Source organism: Eucyclogobius newberryi, unplaced genomic scaffold (genome assembly GCF_026437365.1).
Source record: "Eucyclogobius newberryi isolate DKJ021-1_F unplaced genomic scaffold, fEucNew1.0.hap1 SCAF_22, whole genome shotgun sequence".
NCBI classification, from domain to species: domain Eukaryota; kingdom Metazoa; phylum Chordata; class Actinopteri; order Gobiiformes; family Gobiidae; genus Eucyclogobius; species Eucyclogobius newberryi.
In genome coordinates, this window is record NW_027315857.1 from 24,944,154 (window position 1) to 24,960,677 (window position 16,524).

At 43.7% G+C, this 16,524-nt stretch overlaps 1 protein-coding gene across 1 annotated transcript; it reads left to right on the top strand.

The window, feature by feature from the left end:
• The first annotated feature begins 2,592 nt into the window (after positions 1–2,592).
• On the top strand, positions 2,593–12,307 carry LOC140371637 (butyrophilin subfamily 1 member A1-like). Its single transcript, XM_072458815.1, has 9 exons — positions 2,593–2,727; positions 5,306–5,369; positions 5,954–6,280; positions 6,623–6,862; positions 7,752–8,033; positions 10,841–10,947; positions 11,133–11,155; positions 11,296–11,330; positions 11,405–12,307. Exons 2-9 carry the CDS (start codon positions 5,306–5,308, stop codon positions 11,998–12,000), a joined length of 1,674 nt encoding a protein of 557 aa, XP_072314916.1. The 5' UTR covers positions 2,593–2,727; the 3' UTR covers positions 12,001–12,307.
• Positions 12,308–16,524: the final 4,217 nt, after the last annotated feature.

The following is a 16,524-nucleotide window of genomic DNA, read 5'->3' on the forward strand; positions in this document are numbered from 1 at the left end:
ACTTTTTGCACATTTTATTTTAAAAAAAAGGTAATTTTGTCGCTCAAAGTGTATTTTTACTGTGACTTGGCGCGCCTCTCCACAGATCTGAGCTGTAAACACCTGCTTGTCTCCATGAGATCAGATTAATTCAACAGTTTACGTTCAAGTTCTAGAGTTTGTGTCAAATCTCAGATGGTGGGCGGGGCCTAACTAAAACTGACATTTACTGTTTTGTTTTTAAGGAATTCTAAAATATAAATCCACAATCGTTTTCATCCATCTTCTTCCTCTTATTCGGGGCCGGGTCGCGGGGGCAGCAGTCTAAACAGGGACTCCTAGACTTCCCTCTCCCCAGACACTTCCTGCAGCTCCTCTGGGGGGATCCCGAGGCGTTCCCAGGCCAGAGACACAAAGTCCCTCCAGCGTGTCCTGGGTCTTCCACAGGGCCTCTTCCCGGGGGGACATGCCCGAAACACCTCCCCAGGGAGGAGCCCAGGAGGCTCTGAAACAGAGGCCCGAGCCACCTCAGCTGGAGGAGCAGCGGCTCTACTCCGAACTCCTCCTGTGTGACTGAGCTCCTCACCTTATCTCTAAGGGAGCGCACAGCCACCTGGCGGAGGAAACTCATTTCGACCGCTTGTATCCGCGATCTTGTCCTTTGGCTCATTACCCAAAGCTCATGACCATAGGTGAGGTCAGGAACGTAGACCGACCGATGGATCGAGAGCTTTGTCTTTCGACTCAGCTCCTTCACCACAACAGTCTGATGCACTGCACTGATCCGCCTGTCAATCTCACACTCCATCCTTCCCTCACTCGTGAACAAGACCCCAAGATACTTGAACTCCTCCACTTGGGGCAAGGACTCCCCACCCACCTGAAGAGGGCAAGACACCTTTTTCTGGTCGAGAACCATGGCCTCGGATTTGGAGCTGATTCTCATCCCAGCCGCTTCACACTCGGCTCAGACCGTCCCAGTGCAGCTGCAGGTCCAACAGTTTTTTTGACTTTGTGTAGTGGCCAAACTGAACCTCTGCCACTGAGATGTGCACAAACACCAGTCCCTATGGCTGATGCGATTTTTTAAATGGCTATTGTGTCTAATTATCCTTCTTCAGACGATCCTACAAGACGTCTTGGATGTAGATAAAAGGTTACTTTATTTCCATCATATTCAAAAGGGAAAAACAAACAAAACTCAAAAACCATTGGCCGTACCAGTGTAATCAGAAGACGCACCTTTATACCTGACCCCCTCCAGACATAACACAAGGGCGCCACCTGCAGGCCACGCAGTAGATAACCAATTTGGCTCTAACTGTCCCGTTTAACATTTATTATTGTTTGTTTGTCTTTTGGCTCCACAAACTTATGTTAAACTCGAGGCTTAAAGTTCTGTCAATCACGTCTTTGGAGTTGCATAATGGCACCACTTTCTGAGGCTATCGTGGAAAAATAATTTTACTTTTATTTATCGGTGTAATCCCTCATTCGTCCAGGCGTGTTCCATAGTAGAAAAAGCTTCAGTTGTAGTCATCTGGACTCATTTTGAAAAAAATAGACGTTTCGACTCTCATCCAAGAGTCATTGTCAATAAAAGAATTTAGATCGAGAACTCCGATATTAATACTGTTCTGTGGTAAGACCCGCCCATTGGGAGGAGCCTTCCTGAAGTAGAAAGAGTTGTTTGTTTCAACAGAAACTCCCCCCTTGTATCTACCGAGCTAGCCTATTCAGAATCTTAATGGGCTATTAGAATCCTCTTTGTCTTTGTGAGACCCTGGCTCAACCACCCTGAGTACCTGATTAGCATCTAAATGTCCTGGTCCTGGTCCTCTACCTTTCCAGGGGTTCAGTATCCCATTATAAATAACAGGAAGATTAAACCTTAGCCCTCCATTTCTGTTTAAAGAAGGTCTTTCTTTTTTAACAAAAATAGCTTCCTTGACTCCTCTTTCAAACCATCTTTTCTCCTGCTTAAAACCTTCACCTCACCGTCTTCAAACGAGTGATTAGAGGCTTCAAGATGGAGATGCACGGCACTCTGAGGTCCTGAACTAGTATTTCTTCTGTGCTGATAAAGCCTCTTGTGTAGAGGCTGTTTTGTCTCACCTATGTAACGTTCTTTACAACTTTCTTCATGCTTGGATGAGAGTCGAAACGTCTATTTTTTCTAACTGAGTCCAGATGACTACAACTGAAGCTTTTTCTACTATCAACTTTTATTTATTTATACTGACAGAAGTTGGACGTTGTGTCAGTTTTTGTTTCATGTGGATTGATCCAGTAATTCCACTTCTGAACCATAAACCAGGTCAACAAACCTGACAAATGAATCCTGATCCTTCCACAGAATTCTGACTCGTCTCAGCTCGTGTCGTCACGACAACGCAAAGCTCCAGGTTTAACTTTGCACCTGAAATGAGTCAGATTTTCACATTCTTTGCAGTAAAACAAGGTTTACAGACATGACTTTAAAGACGTTCTGACTTTGCCTCAAACATGACACAGAATCATGGAGTTTGGATCAGAACATGTTCTTCACAAGACAAAACACTTGGATCAGGTCCAACCTGCCACGCCTTCTCCCTCTGCTCTAACCCACAGGCCAAAGTGAAAGTATTCAGAGACAAAGAGAAGAGGAAGACACAGCCTGAGCGGATCTGTGAGAGCGTCCACCTATAACACATTTTCTACAAACTACAGCGTTTGGGTCTTCAGACGAGTCGGACGAGACATTCAGCGGTAAGTGACGGCGTGAATGTGAAGTGTGCCAGGAGGATGAAGCACTCCATTTAAAAGTAAAGGATTTCTGTTGATTTGTGGTTATACACACGAGCACGTACGGGCAGAAAGAAACAAAACGAGGCCTAAGCGTGTGATTTGACCTGTTTAGAGAAATGAAGCCTCATGAAAAGTTCCAACACAACGAGAACTCTTCAGAGGCTGATCAGGGCTTGAGTTTGTGGAGGTTCTAGGCCTGTTTTTCCCCTGAGTCACTTGAGAGCCTTGTTCTAGTTTCATGTTTGACTGAATCGTCCACATCACTGTTCTTTTTCTTTTCTTTTTTTATATTTTTATATAACAATTTACAAATACAAAACAGTAAGAATAGTAGAACAACAAGAACACAAACAGCAAAAGACACACAACGTGTGTGTTGTTGTTGTTGTTGTTTTATGGCGGTTGGCATCCAATTGTTGCCCTGAGGGCTACGAAAAGTCTGAGGAATAAAGTCTGGCGGTACTGTCGTAGTCCGTAAAAGTACTCCTTCCATTGCTTTGGTGTTACAAAGCCCATGAGGTCATGATATGTCTTTGTGACTAGAATAGTTGTTGTTGTTTCAGAGACCAACCGGCTATATTGCAAAGATGTGGTAAATGTGCAGGAGATCACGAGTATGGGAAGTGTGACGTGGGAGCAAAACTGAAGTGCTGTAACTGTGGGGAAGAACATAGCTCTGCCTTCGGGGGATGCAGGTTTAGCAAAAGAGCTGCTGAGGTGCAGAAAATAAAGGTCTCTCAAGGTATATCCTATGCAGATGCAGTCAAGAAAGTTTCAAGTAACGAGTTTAGAGTAAATACAGAGAGAGGAGCCAGCGCTGCTCCCAGCCAGGGCGAAATGAGAGAGGCCAGCGTGGCTCCCAAGAAGTGTGAAGGTTTCAAGAGTGGAGGTCCCAAGTGTGCAGGTTCCAGAATGAATGAGAATACCCTGGTTGTGGATAGAGAGGATTTTGTACTCTTTATGGTGGATGTTGTAAACTGTGCTGCTCAGACTCAAAGCAGAACTGAAAGGATCAGGATCATTGCTAAAGCTGCAGGGAGATTCCTTGGAACAAAGGAGCTTGATTGGGCAGATATAGAAAACAGGCTAAAGGCGCTAAATGGGAGTCGGAGTGATGGGGGTCTGCTTGTGGGGAGTCAGAGTGATCAGAGTGACGAGATGGGGGTGGGGGTGGTCTCCTGTCCTCGTCCAGTCTCGTAGACGCACGGCTACCAAGCAGCGACATCAGTGGACATATTAAAGCCTATAGAATGAAGCCTAAAGAATAAAGCTGTACGGTGGAAGCACCGAACGTCAAAGAAGGAGAGGAAGATGAAGAAGAGTCTCCCTTATTTCCAATCGCCTTCCGTTGCTGAGCCGCGTCCTTGCACACGACCAGCAGCGAGCCATCTCTAAGGACACTCGCACTCTTGATCACTCCCACAGCTACAGTTAGGCTCTTTGACAATGCCACTGAATTCCACTCCTTAAAGGATGCACTATCCTGTGCAAGCTTTATGATCACCTTACAGTCTCTGCTCTCACCCCGGACATCAATAGCTTCAGCCTCATCCTGCTGCTCATTCCCAGAACCCTCGGACGAGCTAAGGGACTTTTTACGTTTCCGCAGCCAGAAAAGGCTGCTCCTCCACGCCGTCCAGAACGTCTTCGACCACCGATCCACTCTCCTCCGCCATCTCCCGTCTCTCCAGACCGGAGACTAGCTCTTCTTCTTCTTCTGGTCTCTGTTGTGTGTGTGTGTGTGTGTATCTTGTAGAGCTACATTCCGAGTTGTTGTTGTTGTTGTTGTTGTTTTATGGCGGTTGGCATCCAATTGTTGCATTAGCGCCAGACTTTATTCCTCAGACTTTTCGTAGTCCTCAGACTGACAAATCTAAAGCAGAACAATAATAAAGTGAGAGGATCAAAGGTGTCGTGTACATCATCATCACCATCATCATCATCATCATCATCATCATCATCGTTGTAGTTCATACATCCAGGGGGGAGTGTCTTTGTCTCTGAATAACTGTCCATTAATGTATAGTTTATTTACTGTAATGACTGTGTTTTTACCTTGATTAATCATTGTTTTGTGGATTGGAAAGAGAACCTTGTGTCTGTGGATGATCTCATGTGGATATTGGTCGTTGAGTCCGTTATGAGTCCGTTATGAGTCCCTTTGTCCCTGAACCTGTTCCTTTTGTTTGAAGCGTTCAAATTTGACGAGGATGGGTCTGGGTCGGGTGGAGTTGGGTCTGGGTCAGGTGGAGTTGGGTCTGGGTCGGGTGGAGTTGGGTCTGGGTCGGGTGGAGTGATCGACGGTCTCTGGTGTAAGTTTGAGCTGATTAACCATGAAGTCCTTAACGGACTTTTCGCGGTTGTCGGTGGATGATTCTGGAACGCGAAGTGACTGTAGATCCAGGACGGTTTCTTGCATTGCTTTGTTTTGGGCGGTGACGGCGGTGAGTCTCCATCACTGTTCATGAAGTCTGAATGAAGCTTCATTCTGAAGTGACCGTGAAACACATGAACAACTTTGTTCTGTTCCATGTTTCAGATGAAGCTGTGGATGTTTCTGCTGCTGCTGTGGAGCTCTGCAGGAGGTCAAGACCAGACCACAGGTGAGTCTAAGACCAGACCACAAGAGAGTCTAAGACCAGACCACAGGTGATTCTAAGACCAGACCACAGGTGAGTCTAAGACCAGACCACAAGAGAGTCTAAGACCAGACCACAGGTGAGTCTAAGACCAGACCACAGGTGAGTCTAAGACCAGACCACAAGAGAGTCTAAGACCAGACCACAGGTGATTCTAAGACCAGACCACAGGTGAGTCTAAGACCAGACCACAGGTGATTCTAAGACCAGACCACAGGTGAGTCTAAGACCAGACCACAGGTGAGTTTAAGACCAGACCACAGGTGAGTCTAAGACCAGACCACAAGGGAGTCTAAGACCAGACCACAAGAGAGTCTAAGACCAGACCACAGGAGAGTCTAAGACCAGACCACAGGTGAGTCTAAGACCAGACCACAAGGGAGTCTAAGACCAGACCACAAGAGAGTCTAAGACCAGACCACAGGGGAGTCTAAGACCAGACCACAGGTGAGTCTAAGACCAGACCACAAGGGAGTCTAAGACCAGACCACAGGTGAGTCTAAGACCAGACCAGTGTTTCACCTGAAATCTATTCTTTCTCTTATTAGCTCCTGTGACCTGTGTCGTCATGGAGACCTGTGTCCTGCCCTGCAGCTTCACACCTGGTGATGGCGTAGTGATCCAGTGGCACAAAGAAAGAGAATCACCTTCAGAACAAGACTATTTGGTTCATGTTTACGCACCTGGCTACTCTACGTCTGAGCAGGACGCACCCTTTAGGGGGCGCACTTCTTTGTTTCCTGAGGAGTTTTCCAGAGGAAATGCCTCTGTGAGTCTGACTGAGGTGAGAGTCAAGGACCAGGGGAAGTATCTGTGTCGACCCTACACAACGGAACATGATTGGGCAGAAGAGTGGATTAAACTGAGAGTGAAAGGTGAGAAAGCATCTTTCTTTCTTTAGTTCCTCTTTATCTTTCACCCAGTGTCTGTTTGTCTTCCTCAGGTCCACAAAATGTAAATTTCACAGTAGAGCGGCCCCTCTGTAGAGCGGCCCCTCTGTAGAGAGCGGCCCCTCTGTAGTGAGCGGCCCCTCTGTAGAGAGCGGCCCCTCTGTAGAGAGCGGCCCCTCTGTAGTGAGCGGCCCCTCTGTAGAGAGCGGCCCCTCTGTAGAGAGCGGCCCCTCTGTAGTGAGCGGCCCCTCTGTAGAGCGCGGCCCCTCTGTAGAGAGCGGCCCCTCTGAACAAAATGATTGATTTGATCCAACTCTGTGTCTGCAGCTCCTGGGACGGCCCTGAACATGGAGCAGAAAGGAGACCGTCTGGTCTGTAGCTCTGAGGACATCTACCCTCAGCCCAACGTGAGCTGGACTCCTGATGTCAGGCCCCAAACGCTGGTGAAGGAAACACAGAACCAGCTCCACTCCATCAGCAGCTCGCTCACCTTTGACCCTCTGCAGCAGTACACCTGTAACATCAGCACGCACCACAGCTGGAAGAGCGCCACCTACAGTGTGCACAGTGAGGGGCCCGTTCTCTCTGCCATTTGTTTTAGCCCAGAATCACAACAACAGTTTCATCTGTATTTTATTTGACCAACGGTTTAATCAAACAAACCGATGAAAGGTCAGTGTTAAATTACACTTTCAGCGCACATTGGAGGATGAGGCGCTACGTTCAAGTCCTCATGGTCCAAAGTGCAGCTCTTTAGGCTTTAGCACAACTCTGTGAGTTTGAGCTGCAGATGATTAAAATGAGACACAGTGTGAGGAGAGGAAAGACGTTAGTTTGAGCAGGTTATTAGTGAGTTTGTGAGAGACAAGAGTTTCCCACAAGAAGCAGAAAAGGAGACAGAGCGTTCTCTTCCTCCGCTGCAGCACTCGTCTTCTCCTCAAACTTTACAGCTCGTGTCGTTCAGACTAAAGACACGCCCAGAGGAAATAATGAAGACAGCTTTTCTGCCTCGTGTCAAAGGGTTTTATGTGCGTTGGCCTTAGCTCGGTCTTTGGGTGGTGTTCAGTTTTATGGAGTCGTGGCTGGAGGTGCAGCTGTTTGTGTGCAGGGAGAAGAGCAGAGGAGAAAGTACACAGCCCTGTGGAGCTCCTGTGCTGATAGTCCCAGTGTCTGACAGGTTCTTTCCCAGACGCACACACTGCCTCAGATAAAGAAACAGAACCAGAGTGAAAGAGAGCTTTACGCTCATGGACGGCTGATGTGTCCAGGACGGTCATGGCCGTCTCACAGGGACATCGAGTAGATTCTATTTGACTCATCATTGGCACAAGACGGTTCATTTGGTCTGGAATCAAAGACAGGACTCTTTCCACTGGCCCTCAAAACTCTGCTGACTGAGGCCATTCAAATGTCAGTTTTATTGTGATAAATCCTACAGCTGTATTTGTGTTTTCAGCTCCAATGGAGATGTCTAGAAACGTCACAATCCCCTGCACGACCTCCGTGTCTCCAGTGAAGAGGCTGGTGTGGACCTTCAACTACATTGAGCCCATTGTGACTGTGAGCGGTGCAGATGTGGACTACGCTGCCCCCTGGAGGAAGTTTGTGAAAGGTGTCTCAGAGTGGGGCAGTCTGAGTCTGCAGGAGCTGGGCTCAGAGCAGGAGGGTGTGTATCTGTGTGAGCTGCACACAGACTCACACACACACTTCTCCAGGACAGAGCTCAGAGTCCATCAAGGTGAGTCCAGCACAACTGCAACTAATGATCCTTTGAGTGAGATCCAGGTCCTCACCAGCCCTCTGGGCTTTGTGCAGTCACAATGAACACTTATGTCAAGATGACACACCATTAAAACTCTTTTGATGAGACTCTTTTCAATACAAAACACATACAACAAACACTAACAGAATATCTAGGCTAAATGTCAATAAAATGAATACAAACAAATGTATAAAAACACACTGACATAAAATAATGGAATAACATACAAAGCAAGGTGCCATAACATGCTTTTTTTCACGTTTCCTAGTCTATCCTAAGTGTATCATTGATAATAATAAGGGTTGTGCAACACCCTTAACATAATAGTTAAGAAATATCACCCAGACCTTGGACCCCCTCACCAACCCGGAAATGCAAACGGCTTGGTTTGATATTCGCCCCCACCCTTGTGAAGAGCCATCTGGCTCCCCCGCCCACCTGTGACGTAGTCTCAGAGCGTGTGTGCCCCGCCCACCCGTGACGTAGTCTCAGAGAGCGTGTGTGTGCCCCCCACTGCTGTCAGCTCCGCCCTGCGCGAGTGAGTGACAAACAATAGAACTTCAGATCAACACTACTGAGCCTAAATAAAACTGGTGTTAATTCTACAGCGTGTGCAGAACAGATATATCTATAGATATATCTGTATATATATATATATATATATATATATATATATATATATATATATATATATATATATGTATAAAAGTCTATGTCCATCGCGCTCTTATTTCCTGTTTTTTCGGTATCAGATAGAACTTCTCTCCGTTTATTGTCCCGGTTGCTGCATCAACTGCCTCATAAACCTTCACCATTGTGATAATAGTAAAGAGTGCGATATCATTAATGAAGTTTTGGGCCTCTTTGAGCCGTGTTTTCTCGTAAATCGAAGCAGAAAAACTCTGGTATAGAATGGCCAGCGCGGAGCCGGGGGGAAGGGGGCGGGAGGCGTCAGGCGGGAGGGGGGTGGAGAGGGGGGAGGGGGGTTGGTGACGCGTGCTCGCCCTTATGACGCGGTCTTGCTCCCACCGCCCGTCAGTTTGGAGATTGGAGGAAAGGAGATAGTCTGTAATAAAGCTAAAAACTGCGGGAATCAATAAAAAAAAACACTCTGGTACATACATGAAGCACAAATAGCAATGTAAGAAGGTCAAAAGCTCTGAAAAGTCAATTTGGCATGTTATGGGACCTTTAACACACTTTGAATTCATTAAAAACCTGTTATCCTTTTTGTCCAACTGTCTCTAAAGACACCTCTCCAAATTAAAACTATACTTGTTTTTTAAGTATGTGGATTATATTAAAAAAAAAAAATCTGTGTGTAAAGGTAACATTCTCTATGTTTACCCTCATCAGTCAGAACTACTCTAAGTCTGACTGAACAAAAGTTATACATCTTGGAAGATACACAAAAAAGGTTTTTCTTTATCCTCGCCTAAGTTTTGTGTTAAAAATGAGGGTGTTTGTAGCTGCTGTTTGTATGTGAGACCAGAAATACACTATATATCATTACAAAAACTAGTTGGCCACTTAAGTTTCAAATGTGAGATAATTATCTGTAGAAACAAGCATTTTACCACACATTTTGTAATACTTTATCCAGGCGTTGGATAAAAGGACAATTCCCTTGTCCAAATCTATCCAAATTGGACACATTTAGAAAACGTTTGATCACTTTTGATTTCTTCAACCTACATACATCAATCAGGGCTCTATTGAAAGCTTACAACTAGGGGAATCCATTTCTTTACACAGAGACACTATATTATGTTATAATAAATAAATAAAAAAATTCACAATAAAAATAGACAAAAACAAGTGTTATGTGAGCATGTTTGGCGCACAGAACCATGGCACGGCTCTAAAGTGGAACTTTTTGGAGAAACCCCATACAAATTACACATCCCCGTGCTCATATATCTACCCATTGGCTGTTTGTCTGTAGCGTCAAACACAGTCTGTAATCTAACTGGTTAGTTTAGCAAGGGTGGGACTTGGGCGTATTTGCATCTCCATGTGACACTTCATTGGCTTTTACTGGGCCCTAGAACTGCCAAAAACCGTCCTGATTGGCTAATCTTGGTGTCAATCAAAAGCTAACACTTGTTAGCTTCTGTAGCAAGGACATCCTCCTGAAAATTCTATTCTGTTTGATATGGGCAAAAACTTTATTTCTGCAACATGGAGGCCTTTATGGATCTAACATATGTATTGGACCTAATTGTTTTACTGGATTTTATTTGTTGGACCATTACGAACGGATTGAGATCAATCTTGTGGGGAAATATTGAAGTTTGACGTGTACAGTGCCTTGTAGGTAAGGAAAGTCGAAACTTTACTTTTGTGCTTTATGTACAAAGGACGTGTGTGCTCAGGCTGTGCTTGTTGGAAAATGGATTACATATTCAAAAAGGCAAGGTTTAGTTTGATGTGTAGATTGTCAGGCTTTTTGACTGGGGAGGGTGATGGCACATGAGTACGTGGTGGCACACATGTGCCTGTCCCACCCATGGGCCAAAAGGATAAGAATTAAACGGCATAAAATTCAATAGTTCAATTCTATTTCAGTTCAATTTATTTATTTTATTACAGGTAAAAACACAGGTCAGAGTTTAGCAAAGTATGAACTGTGTCCACACTAATGTGACCGTGACACTGTCTGATTGAAGTGAATGACACAGAATCAGCTTCACGTTTCCACATGTGAAGACTGTGACGAGTCGCTGTCGTCACGGAAACACAGTCCCATCCAGTCTGACTTATTTCCTCATTTGTCTTTTCAGATGCAGGTCCAAATATAGGTGTGATTGTAGGCTCTGTGGTGGGCGTCGCCCTCTGTGTCACCTTCATCATCATCTTCATCATGTGGAAACACAAAAAGGAGACAAAGGTAAGAAGACGCCTCCTTCAGATCGTCACTTTTACACTTTTGACTCTTTTTCAAATATATGAGATTTTTGCTTCAACTCTTTGTGTCACTTTAAGGACAAAGTCTTTTTTCTTTGCCCTGAATGAACTGGATGTTCTAGTTTCCATTAGAAACATGTTCAGATCAAATCTTTCTTTGTTTTTCAGTCAGATCCACCTGAAGCTGAAGCGTAAGTGACAAAGTTCAGACTCAAACTTCTTCATGTTGGTCTAACTTCATGTCACCTTCACTGTCGCTGTCCAGGAAAAACTCAAATATGTTGCATTTGTTTTACGTCTGTGAAAGACTAAAGCCACTTGTGTGTTTCAGGCTGCTTCCTCTGCTTCCTCTTGATCCCAGAGAGTGTGAGTTTGATTTGATTGATTCACATTCTAGATTCATAATATTCTCACTTCAAGATGTTTTGTTTGTGTTTCAGATTCTTGTGAGTTTTCTCTGGATCCAAACACGGCTCACAGAAAACTCAAACTGTCTGAGGACAATCGGACAGTGACCTGTGAGGAAGAGGAGCAGGAGTATGAAGATCATGAGGACAGGTTCACATTCTGGCCTCAGGTCCTGAGCTCCACTGGCCTGAGGGGGCGCTGTTACTGGGAGGTGGAGTGGAAAGGGGAGGTTTTTATAGCTGTGAGTTACAAAGGAATCAGACGGAGAGGAATAGAGTGTAGGTTTGGATTCAATGATAAGTCTTGGAGTCTGTATATGTTTGGCTGTAGTTTCTGCGCTTTACACAATAACAATAGAACTGTACTTTATGATTTCTCCCCTTCACAAAATACAAACAGCCGTTCGAACACAATGACGGGTATATCAGATGTGTCCTCCATCAGAGTGGGCGTGTTCCTGGACTCTGAGGCTGGGACTTTGACCTTCTATAAGATCTGCTCTGATGGAGAGAACTTTCCTCTCCACACCTTCTACTCCTCCTTCACTGAGCCTCTGTTTCCTGGGTTTGGACTGTTGCCTGACTCCTCTGTGACTGTGATGGACCTTAAACTGAGCCAAGCAGAGTGAGGGAGGAAGAAGAGATGACGTAATATGAATCTAGACATCCTTCCAAACTCACACTCACTTGTTCAGAGTTCACTTTCTCTGACTCAAACTGCTCTTTTAGAGATTTGTCTGCAATAAAGTCTAAAATGCCTTTTTTTTTATAAAAAGAAAAAGAAAATCTGTCTTTTGTAACTGAACAAAGATGGAACAGAGCAGTTCACTGTGATTGGTCAATTCAAATGTATTCTGCGTTCTGATTGGCTCGGGCACCTGTTTTTGCTCATAAAATCTCATATAATGCTTGATATAGTGTGAAGGAACAAGAATATCGTATGAATAACTCACTTTGTACAAAACTGTCATTTGTTATTTTTTGTCTGTCGTGTTGTGTCCCATGCTGTGACGTTTAGTGTCCTGAGAAGCGCCTAATAAACGTGTTCCAGTATTATTATCAGGAGTGGGCCCTGGGCTCATATCATTCCAATGTTGTTTTTTCTAATACATCTGAGTTTGTTGAAATGCTTTAAAGTCCATGTGACAGATTAAACACACTGAAGACAATTATATTTCAGATTTGACCAAACATTTTGCCAAACAATTGTACTTCCAGGTCGCACGTGAGCACAAATATGACATAGGTAGAGGTGATTCCACAGCTGTTACCTAGCAACCAGACTGTAAACCATAGCAAAACTCCACATAAATGACACAACAGTTCTGTTCTGACACACAATAATACCATAAAACCTTTATTTAGTCCAACGATGGTTTAAACTGTCAGAAAAGTGTGGCACTGTAAACTGTCTCTGTGTCGCACACTGATGACATCACAGAGGGATTCAGCTCTACTTCCTGTAATTTTACACTCTTTTTTTTAAAACTTTATTCACAAACTGAAACTTAAAAGAAGTAAAACTGGTTCTAACCTTCACACGGACTTGAAGTGTGTCATTATGCTCTTTATTTATCACAGCTCATGTTATTTTTACTACATTTTTACTTTTTCTTATTGTTTTTGTGGCTAGAGCTACAAGAATATGAGTGGTTCTTGTCATCTGCTTATGTATCTGTTATCTGGTTTTGCCGTCAGTGCTACAATTACTGAAGTTACTGATTTAGTCTAATTCATTTGAACATTTTCTGCCAATTAAAGCCCAAAGTATCGCCCCGGCTATAGCATGACCCAAGGTGATCAGTAAATCCTGAGCACATTTTGTTTTCTATTGTTGTTTGCATTTCCTGTAGGATCTTGTTGGCCTAGAATCCTCCTCCGTGGTATTGATGGAATAAAATGTGAATAACCACGTAGGAAATACACTACGGTTCATGAGTCATTCTCTTTGAATTCCAACCACACTCTGTAACTAAGAATTGATATAAAATGTTGTAATTCAAGTTGGAAGAGAAGTTAATAGAAGATATGTAAGTAATTACTTAATAATAAGGAAAATTATGAAAGTTAATCCGGACGGGAATGATAATTCAAATTATACTATATATATATTATTCGTTTCCGTATCATCGCTTCAACCAATTTAAAGCAATTCTAGAAAATGAACTTCAAAAACTTAAAAAAAAATGTAATTCAAAGGAAATCTAAAAGTACAGGCTTGTGAAAATTTAGTAATGAGATTACAACTGAAAACAGAGTCAGGAAAAGAAAAAAAGGTAAATAGCTTCAATGTGCAAAAAATATTGATGAATTGTGCAAAGAAAAAAGCTGCAGGAAGAGAAAAATCCAAGACTAAAATTTAAAGAAACAGTTTGTAGTGCAGATCTGCTATGGGATTATTGGGTGTCACTAAAAAAGAAAAAGAAAATGAACAAACATTAGACGGACCGGACCGGTGCCGCTCTTAAAACCCTTTCTTTAGGAATGTGCCCTAAATCTTTGAGGTGGACAGCACAGAAAAGGCTACAGATTGATCCAACAAAGGAGGAAGAGAACAAATTGCAAGAAGAAAGACTAAAGAGAGTGAATGAAGTGGAAAATAAGGTAAAACTTATTGGACACTGTGTCAGAGACAATATCCACTAAAATCAGATGTGAGAAAAGGAATTAGGCAAAATGTATCCCTTTAAAAGACAGCCAAATTTGACTTTATGTGAATGACGTTTTAATATCATCAAAGACACAGGCATGTGAGAGAGACACGATAAAACTGTTGCAACATTTAGCAGAAAATAGGCACAAAGCAAGCAAAATAAGATACTTTTCTTTTTTTAAGAGATGTAAAATATTTGGGACACGGCCGAACAATAATTGAAGACAGAAAACAAGCTTTTTTGAGAGCACCGATGCCAATGACTAAAAAACAAATGATGTCCTTGGACTTGCAAATTACTGCAGGAGCTGGGTACTGTGCTATTCAGAAATAGTGCAGCCTCTAAGTAACATTATATATGGTAGAGAATTGAAGATGACTGATAGCATCACTTGGACAGAAGAAGCAGAGCAAGCTTTCACAGATCTAAAACAAATGTTAATATCTAGTGCTATTTTGGCTTTACTGGATTACAAAAATAATTTTGAGCAAATGGTGGATCAAAAAAAAAAGATTCATGATGGTCTTAATAGGACAAAGACACAGTGTTGTTGTTGTTGTTGTTGTTGTTGTTTTATGGCGGTTGGCATCCGAGTGTTGCATTACCGCCAGACTTTATTCCTCAGACTTTGTCGTAGTCCTTAAAAGTTCTTCTTCCATTGCTTTGGCGTTACAAAGCCCATCAGGTCATGTTAATCTTAAACCCATAGGATATTACTCAACTAGATAAGACTCTGTGACTTTGTGACATGTGCCCTTTGACCCTTTGACCCTTAAAGTTCCTCATGCGTTTCAGCACTGCAAAAGACTTGATAAGAGGACTTGTTTATTACAGTGATGGCTCATCAAGTAAAAACAACTTAGGGCAAAATGAGGTTGACTAAACAATAGTCACAGATGATGTTGTAGTTAAAACAGGCAAACTACATTCAAGTAACTCAGCGCAAGCAGCTGAATTAGTGGCATCAACAGAGGCATGTAAATTAGCTGAAAAAGAGTAAACAATTGTAGGGGAATGGAGATGGACATTCCACGGCCAGATAACAGAAAATCTCTCTTTGAACATTGGGGGTTTTTCGTTCTCCCTTTCTCCCTCACCGCAGGAGCCGCTGTGACTTTTCTGATAACAGATCTTCTTCTCCCCACAGTCTTACAGGAAGATGCCCCGATGAACTATGTTTTATGTGATTATGCCATGAATGTTTGTCCGAATCAACTCCCTACACCGCATGTTTCACCTTGTGTTACGTATTTTTCCACTGTTTAAGGTTTTATATTCCCAATGCTTTAACTCGAGCGCCCATCACAGGTGAAAGAAGATGTAAAATGTGTCTACCTCAAGAAATAATGTGCACAAACTGCCAAAAGTGTTTAACGTGTAAATGTTAAAACAGGGTTCAATGTTTTTGCCATTATTATTTACGTTACTACAGTTTTATTTTCTCGGTCAGGAAAATGTTAAACAGGAAGTTTTCGCAGTAGCGCCTGCCCCTTTCGCTCCCAGCATGCCCTGCGGGCCAGGTATCAAAAGGACGCTCCAAGCTTTTTGTTCTTCTCTTGTTCTCTTCTTCTCATCCCCTTCGTCTTCTTTCTTGGAAGCGCCTTTCACTTTTCCTTTGTCTCAACAAAATCCGTCCGTCACGTGGTCGACAAGGCCATGCCAGCCCTGGACTCTGAAACCACCTGGAACTACCTGGAACTACCTGGAACTACCTGGAACTACCTGGAACTAAGTCTAAGCGCTCAACCGGACAGAGACTTTCTTTGCTACTTCGTTTCTTTTCTTTTTGAAGTAATCTACGCCGTTTACGTGGATCAGCGCTACGTCCTCATCTGAGTAAAGGCCGCGTGAGGAGCTAACACGCCGCTAAAGCGTTCTACCGCCAAGGAACTCCCGGATATCGCCTCCGTTCCCACCGGCGCCAAGGACCTTACAGCACGTCGCAGCACACCGCTCCACGCGACGCCTCGCTACCCGACCGCCGCCAGCTCCACGGCCACCGCCCGCTTCACGAACCTTCGCCGTCACACCGCTCCACGCGACGCCACGCTACGGACCTCGTCACGGACCTCGTCCGCGGACAAGGACCAGTCGGACCGAGTCTCTACAGAACCGTAAGCTGAGTTCAGTGTGCGGTTCTTTTGTGGCGTGATTTGGGTAGAGCTCAGCTGTTTCTCCTCCTTTAGCTTCTCACTTTCCCTCTTTTTGATATAGATTAGCATAGACACGTTTGGTTATCAAAGGCAAAACCCTGGTTTAACATCATCTGCATGAAATCTGCTGTTAAATCTGATATAACATCACCTGTGATTTACCTGTGCGCATTTCTGCTCCGGTGTTTTGATTACCCTTTTGATAAATAAACTACACGAAAGAGTTATTGACTATTGTTTGTTTGAATAGATTATGTGTAAGTCCCTGAATCGTGAAACACCCTTCAGACCTTTTTAACGAGCGCGATTAAGGACCATATCTTAGCTCTTTGGGTTTAACCCTGGT

What these genes read in the sequence shown, in the direction of transcription:
- LOC140371637 (XM_072458815.1), top strand. Translation starts at nt 5,306, where the DNA reads ATGAAGCTGTGGATGTTTCTGCTGCTGCTGTGGAGCTCTGCAGGAGGT. An exon ending in GATTAAACTGAGAGTGAAAG is followed by an intron (nt 6,281 to 6,622) that starts GTGAGAAAGCAT and finishes CTGTGTCTGCAG; the next exon opens with CTCCTGGGACGGCCCTGAAC. An exon ending in AGAGCTCAGAGTCCATCAAG is followed by an intron (nt 8,034 to 10,840) that starts GTGAGTCCAGCA and finishes TTGTCTTTTCAG; the next exon opens with ATGCAGGTCCAAATATAGGT.